We start from the raw sequence: 8400 nt of genomic DNA on the forward strand, positions 1-8400 counted from the left end.
TAACTGCATGATAAACAAGTGGCTGCAAATCAGACTGAACATGGGCAACATGAGGAGGTTGTGAACTGCTAGAAGCATTTGGAGTCATATCTTGCAAAGTGTCATCTGAATCTGTTAAGGGCAATGTAGAATCAAATACATAAGGCTTCCACTGATGGCTGCTTTTTACAGTCCAGCCAAGATAAAGGGGCATGCTTAGGAAAAACACGTCTCTACTAGCAATTACCTTGCCTATGCTAGGCTGAAACAATCTATATCCTTTGCTTTGTGAGCTGTAGCCAATGAAATTGCATTTGATGGTGTTATCATCAAGCTTATGCCTCAGCTGAGAGGATACATGTGCATATGCAAGAGATCCAAACACCCGGACACACACATGCTAGGCCTACGCAGGTCGTCAAAAAGGAGCAAGAGAGACTCGTTCATTCGTGTTCATAGGAGCAAGAACCTCCGAGAGCTGGCAACCGACTTGACCACGTTTACTGCATGAAGATCTAGTGCCAAGTGAGCCAATCACACACACTTTGATTGCATGGTCCAATTAGACAACTCGACTTACGCCAACCCAGCCAATCACGTGCAAGATAGTAATGTTAGGACAATGGATGCCTCCGCATGAGGTTTACCTTCCAACAATCCCCCCCGCAAGCGAAATGGGGAGGGTAGAGCTGAATGATCCCGTCTACAAAAGATCATAGCAAAAATGGTGTCTGCAAAAGACCATAAATAAAGGTTGCTACCAAGAGAGAGTTGTCTATAAAAGACCAGATGACATATTCTTCTACTCAACTGCCTACAAAAGGCATTCACTGTGGCTTACTACAAAAGAACCAGCTCACAATAACACCCTAAGCATCCACAAAGGACGTAGAATTTTCAGAACGTGTAATCTGCATCCGTGAAGCCTTCTATCTCCACCAGAGCTGCTCCTTCTTCCTTGTCTTCAACTGCATGTGTCTTCTGTTTACATTTCATCGGCTTCATCGCTTCATCATGCTGTTTTGTGTAGCGTTGTGCCTCCAAATGACCCAGCTTCCCACAATAATTACATTCTCTCCTTTCGAGTATTTGGACCTGTCCTTTTTTATCTTCTGTGGCATAAGCTTTTGTTGTCTCAAACATTGAGGAACTATCTCGCTTCTCCTCACTCATGAGCATACCTACACAATCCAAAAAGTCCATGTCATCATCAAGACACACGATACGTATTGTCTCTACATACCGAGTAGAAGGAAGGCTTTTCAAAAGAATTGCTTTCTTATCTTCATCCTCCATGCGTGCACCAAGCGTCTGCAATTGCTTGAGTAATGATTGCATCCTGTTCAAAAGATTCCTAGTGACTCTGACTCATCCATCTGAAGGTTGAACAATTCTTTCTTGAGATTGGCTTTGGAATGCTTCGTACGAACCCCAAATAATGTCTCTAGAGTTTGCTAGTTCTCTGCTGTTGTCATAGTCATATCGAGGTGGTAGAAATATTATGGTCCTAGAGCCCTTCCCAAATAGCCTAAAGCTTTTTCATCTTTTGCCTCCCATGCTGGAATCTTGTCTGCATCATGTGAGCGTTCCTTGGGCTTCTTTGTTCGTGAAACAACTCCCTAGAGTCCCTTCTGCATGAATAGTAAGCGAGTCGCAAGTTGCCACGTTGGGAAGTTTCTACCATTGAAGGTGACTTGGATCCCTCTAGATTTCTCCTTAGTCAGCGTATCCATCTCCAAACTTAAAGGGATTTAGTTGTACTTGGAAACAAGCCTCTGCTAGTACTTCGAGTGACGTCCTCTCTCTTCTGAACCTTCGACTTATGCGCTTCGTGGGAATTGAAAGCACCTTGTAACTAGGGTTCTTCGAGACGTCTATACCTTCAAAGCATCGATTGCCTACCAGCTGGTTCTGATGCCACTTGAGATGCAAGCTAACTGCAATGGATGATAGCATGCAACCAGAGATGCAAGCTAACTACAAGAAATGATAGCATGCAACTCGTAATAATTCGGAATTGACTTATTAACCAGTATAACAGTGTTCAAAGCTTACTCTGATATGTTGAAATAACTTAACCCCAAAATTGAGCTTGTACCAGCTCGACTCCTTCTATAGCTATTGAAGTCACATGACTAGAAGATCTTCTCATATAGGCCTTGTCGCAGGTAACAAAGACGACAAAAAAACTTCTTCTACTAGGGACCCTATTGACACACCAGACTAACATAAAGAGGACCGCCATTGCTGTCTCCTCAGGTCTATTGACCTTGTTGGAGCTTACAAGAGAAGGGCGACATTTCAGAGACTTACACACACACACACACACACACACACACACACACACGACCTGCGCAGGTCGTCAAAAAGGAGCAAGAGAGACTCGTTCATCTGTGTTCACAGGAGCCTGAACCTTTGTGAGCTGCCATCGACCTCGTTTACTGCACGAAGATCTAGTGCCACGTAGTGAACCATGCACTAGTGAGCCAATCACATACACTTTGATTGCATGGTCCAATCAAACAACTCGACTTACGCCACCCAGCCAACCATGTGCAAGATTGTAACATTAGGGCAATGGATGCCTCCCCATTGGGATTACCTTCCAACATGCACATATATTTGAAGCATATAAGTTACAAAGTTTGTGATTCCACTCACCATACACATTGTGTGAGCTCCTGGGCTATTCTATCAGTCTTCCACTGTGCGTACCCTCTGTTGTCGATTTCTAACAAAGTTTCCAAATCAAAGGGCAAATGCAAATAGAGCCCAAATCTGGCTGAACCAAGCTAAGATCATTGCAAATATGAGCAAAGCCCGAAAATCTGAAAGGGCAAAAATTGCCAAAACCAGGATAAATGTGGAGAAGCCCCAAAATAAGATGCAATATTGCACATGTGACCAAATCTACTGCGCCGTACCTGTCTGACAATCGACCACACAACTTACGTAAGTTGTCCGCACATCAGTTGTACAGTGCATAAATCTTCCATGCATCTACCATACAACCTGTGGACAGTCTATGCCACTCTTTGGTACAGCTGCAGAAATATGATGTACATCTTTTGTACAGTCTGCGCCACTGTTCCATACAACATCAGGAAACTATTCTGTACAGCTCGTAGATTCGACTATAGAGCCTTCGAAAATCTGCCGTATAGCTCGCAGATGTTGTCCGCACATCCTTAGTTTTCTGTCATACATGTGCCTTCTACTCAAATTCCTTTCAGATTTGGATTGATACCTGTCAAACTCGGCACAAGTTGGGGCATTTTGTGTACATTGACAAAATTCGCAATAAAATTGCAAATTTATAGACAAGATTTGCAAGTTATTTTTTCACATTTGCCTAGATAGCACTGACATTTGATGAGCGGAGTGGATACACTGGTCACTTTTCCCCATCTCCCTTTTCCAGCCACCACTTTGGCTGCTGCTTCATGTTGAGGGTAACACATGCTTCTTTATCTTGGTACAACGCCATGTTTAACAGTGCCGTGGGTTGTTTTTTGGTTGTTTGAGGGTGTACAGTATTGAAAACAGCGTAAATTGCACCTCTTTTAGTTGACCTGCATGTATGGCTTGTTGTTTGTACTCCATTTGCAGCCATGTTCATTTACATATGAGTGGTGATTGCTTGTAGATATATGCTTGAGTGGATATCTTTGAGATAGATGTTGGATGGAGCAGCAGCTTTTGACAATTGTAGAAAATAACAAGCCACTGCAATTCCCCTCCAATCATGTTTTTCTGTGTTTCGTTTTTGCTGTTGTTCGGTAATTGCACCACGTGATCTCATCAACGGAAAAGATGATTGGCAACTGTGAATTGGTGCAATGGAACTAATGTGGAGAAATCTAAGTTCTGTTAAGTCTGCTATTTATAATTGCCTAATTGTTAAGAGTTTTGAAATTTCTTGTTGAGTTGTTACTTCGCTGATAGTACATCTTGTTTGTTTTGTCGTTAATTGTCAGTTTTTGGATTTTGTAGAACTATATTCAAAGTTTGGAAGCATCTTTACAAGAAGAAATGTCACGCCATGCCCCACTTTATGGGGTTGGTTTGGAAGCACTCTCCGTGAGTGAACTGGAGACATTATCCCGCATACATGAAGAAGGCTTGCGGCAGGTGCGATCAATACAGCAGCAAAGGAAGGGGGCAGGGGATGTTATGGTGACAAACCATCTTGATCCTCTGGTAAGTTGCCCCCCAGTGCCTTCTCCTGTAGGATTATTTCCAACCCCACCCCCTATAGCCATTGGATTACCCCCATTAAGTCCTAATGGGGTTGGCATGCATAGTAATGGCCATCTAAATGGGACTGCGGGCCCTTGGTACACTCCAACGTGATAAAGCCTCTTTCCCAGGTCATTGTATATTTTGATTAGCTATGGTGTAACAGAGCTCTTGCTGTAGCTGCATTAGGATGAACTTGTATGGTTCACCATAGCTATCGTTCTCAAAGTGGTAGTCAGACATCTGTATCAAGGTGGGCATGAGATGGGATCTAGATTAGGACACTGATCAGAATTTTGAGGGTTGGACTGTGGTGACTTTTCTTAACCAAAGAAAAGATCACATTATTGTGAAAATTTCATTTGAAACCAGTGGATCAGCCCTTTTGCGCATGCATTTGTGCCTTGGAGCAGCTCCTCTCAGAACAATTTTCTTGGATGGGGAGTACCCTCTTGCCAAATCTGATGTACCATTTTGATTTGCATTGGGAGGCTCTAAAGCTCCTTCTGTTCAATTATTTCATTCTAAAACTTTAGAAATATGACTCGTCTGTTGAATCACCTTATTCTGAGTCGTTACAGTTTGAGATTTTTGCATTGTTTCCAGCGAACACCACAGAGGAGTCCAGCTCATGGGTTCTTGGTGAAGGGTTCTCATAATCTGTAGGTTTCTCATTTTTTGTCATGATTGTTTACTAGGTGACCAACAGTTTAAGCTTCCTATACCAAAATTTTACTTTATTAGAATTATGATTGGTATTTTGATGATGAGTGTGATTTTAATGCCTTGATTCAAGAGGAGCTTTCCAGCAAGTGCTAAGGACAAAGAACTGTTTGGCTTATAAGGGGAATCAGGTGGTGTTTGTGAGTTAATTCTTGGGTGTGCCCCCTTATGCCCTGATAGTCCAATAAAGATGGACACCTAGGATGGTCTGCTCTTTGTAGGCATCAAAACTTTTGCTTGGTCGATTCAGGGCAGTTGCAAAACTTCAATGTGAATTTTTTCTCATTATTTGTTAGGAGAAACATAATAAGCAACCATGGAGTACTAACTAGTACTTACATGGTGGCAATTTAGTTATAACACATCACCATTAGTATACATAGCACTGAAAAGAGTATAACCAGCATAGTACTATGTTAGTGCAATTAGCATAAGGCGTACTAAATTCAATCTATATATAGTGTTGAATAGTAATAATGCTAACATAGCACTATCTTACTACAATCACTCTAAGGAATAAATAGTACATTGATTAGTCTATCATTTTCACCATAATACAATGTTAGTACAATGAGTCTATAACGCTTACATAGTATTATTTTAGTTTTAAAATAGAATTCTAACATAGCACTATCTTACTAACTACAATCACCATAAGGCGTATGAAGTAGTACATTGATATGTCTTATCATTCCTAACATAGTACTATGGTAGTACAATCAACCTATAATGCTAACATAGTATTTTTTTAGGGCTTTGATATTAACAAAGTACTATATTGGTACTATGCTAGATTAATAATATGTTATTTAATCATGGAATTTAATCATGGATTGAAGAGTTTACTTAAAAAAGTGAAATTTCAAATCATGTTGTAAATAAAATTTACTAATTTTTACAAATCCCATGGTAGCCACTCATGCATTTGGCATATAGACTTGTCTCATGATAGAGAAATGCGTTGCATATGCTTGAAACAATGAATTGTTGGTGTACAAAGGTGAAGCCAACATTAAACACATTGCATATGTATGGAAAGGATTAGTAGATATTAGTTGTATAAATATCTCATAATGAAAAAAAACTCACACTCTTTTGAGCCACAATGTTTAAATCAACTTTGGTATTCATGTGCAATTGTCTTCACATGTCCATGTTCTCTTGCACTATCAATGGTTAATAGCATGTCTAACTCTCATCTTGCACTCTCTCCTCCTCCAACCTTGAAACTTAATTTCTCCTCTCCTCTTCGCTTCTTCTTCTTTCTCAATCCCTTTGTTCTTGCCCATTCCTTCTTTCCCACTCTTGCTCTTTACCTAAACTCAAGTACACTTTTAGATTAGTTTCTCATCCCTTTCACTTCTGCATCTATGAGGGAGATAATTGACTTAACCTTTTTTTTTAACTTTTGACTCAATTACGCAGAGCCTATAGGATGGTGTATCGGCGCAAGGATCATAACACGTAAACCTTCAAAAAACTTACACATGCTTCCAATTGCCCTCTATATGCGGATGCGATATGGTTTTTCTTATCTTAACTTTCTTCTTGTTGATTTCAACTTTGCTTATAAGGTGGTCAAATCATTCATTAGCTCTTTAAGTAACTCACTGATGGTGCTAGGGGAATGTAAAACATTTTCAAGTGTAATGTAGGCCCAATTGATAATTTGTGTACTTGAGTCAACCCTTTTTTGGGCTTTTGGCTCACCATGGGTAGTAAACTTAAATTTTGACAATAATTTTACTTTCTAATCTTCCAACTTACTCTCCAATCACATATCATAGTTTGTTGCTTCATAGTCAATGTCTTGCATTTCATTCTAGTCACATCAATTTCATAGAATGTCTCATTTTCTTTGCTTATGATGGGAGGCCTACATCATGCTCTTGTCTAATGCAGCTGTTGTCTTGACTACTTGGTCTTAGGTTTTGATCTCTATGGTGCGCAAATTCGTCTCAATCCACCTCAATTTTGTGAATTGATGTAGCCTGGCTCGGGCTATAACAATGCCCACCTTGTTGTCATTGACTATTTGGGATTGGTAGATCCTCTTGTATACATGTCTGAAGTCCTTGGACAAACCTTTCTTGAGGTTGCAGATGTGATAGCCACATATATCAAGCATCCACCCCTCCATCTAATGATACAAGTTTGACCTAGTTTCAAGAAAAAAAATTAGTCGTGCTTCGATCCCTACAAGAATTGAAAGGGTTTTATGCCTTGTTCTTCCCCTTTTCCTTTGTTGTAGATTTGTTACTAGGAGAGGTGATCTTAGGCTTTGTTGTGGATTTCTTGTAGATAATTTGCTTGTGTTTGCAAATAGAGTTAAGAGTTCAGTCCTATGAAACACCAAGGATAGATGAAACAAAGCAAAAGTTGAAGAAGAAAAGAGAGAGAGAGAGAGAGAGAGAGAGAGAGAGAGAGAGAGAGAGAGAGAGAGAGGTAATATTGGGCTGCGTATTTGTTATTGTTGCCTCATAATTCATAACTTTGGCAAATGAGTGATAAGTTAAACGACAAAGAATGGAAAGAATATCCCTCCCAACCTCCTCTGTGTGCATGTACTAGCGCCCCCTCTCCGTTTGCATGCATGTGTGACACAACTCGCCTCCCCCCCTTCCCCCCATCTTCACGAAGTCGTATATGTCTTCCCCTCCCCATTTAAGAAAGTTGTGCATCCCCCCGGAACTATCTTTATGAAATAAGACAATAATCGCTTCTCACAACTCTATTACATGGTGTGATTATACCAACACTAATACATCGGATCCCACCAGAACTCTGCATTTAAATGTACTTGGAATAGAATCGTATTGGAATGGTTGACCTCCTAGGAAGTCTTGGTACTACATATGGGCATATTCACACCACCATTACCCTCTTGTGGATCACCCTCAACCCTGACCTCCCACACTGCGATCGGCCCTAGCCTCTCGCACTGCGCCACATCCTCATGTCCTCCTCATCCCCTTCTTGGACCTTTGCCCTGGCATCCTATTATGCCTCATCCTACCCTTTTCCTTGCCCCCTCTCACCCTCTTGTGCCTCACAATCTCCCGCATTGTGCTTGGCCCCTTGTCTCCGCATCCTACTCTTCTCTCATGCCACCAACACCCCTAATCCTTGTGCCAACACCATCCTCCCAAGCCTCACCCCTGACCTCGACCTCTCGCATAGTGCCAGTCTTATTAGCTTCACCTTGACCCCCACCCTCACACCCCTGTCAACCTCTGGTGCCTTGCTCTAGGCCTTGACCTCTTGCACCATGCCCAGTCCGTAAACCTTAGGAAACATCCCCAACCTTTTAGCCTTGTGTGCCGACCTTGGACCCTTAGCCTCATGTGCCTCGATGTCAACCTGCTGCCCCTGACCCTCCGACACCTCGCTCTGATGTGCCCTTCCATGCCTCGGCCTCGATGCACACCGTAATCTCCCATGCCTTGCCTCGACTCGGCA

General features: G+C 41.6%; 1 protein-coding gene across 1 annotated transcript in view; it reads left to right on the plus strand.

Moving 5' to 3' along the window:
* The window catches only part of LOC147896399 (uncharacterized), a 47501-nt gene extending 42712 nt beyond the window's left edge, over positions 1–4789 (plus strand). The window contains exon 10 of the mRNA XM_087382333.1: positions 3973–4789. Within this exon, the coding sequence (XP_087238459.1) occupies positions 3973–4332 (360 nt within the window). The 3' untranslated portion in view covers positions 4333–4789. The remainder of the gene's footprint in view (positions 1–3972) is intronic.
* The last annotated feature ends 3611 nt before the right edge of the window (positions 4790–8400 follow it).

The sequence above is a fragment of the Dipteris shenzhenensis genome, chromosome 12 (assembly GCF_047967505.1).
Source record: "Dipteris shenzhenensis isolate YYH24624 ecotype China chromosome 12, Dip_SZ_1.0, whole genome shotgun sequence".
Classification (NCBI taxonomy): domain Eukaryota; kingdom Viridiplantae; phylum Streptophyta; class Polypodiopsida; order Gleicheniales; family Dipteridaceae; genus Dipteris; species Dipteris shenzhenensis.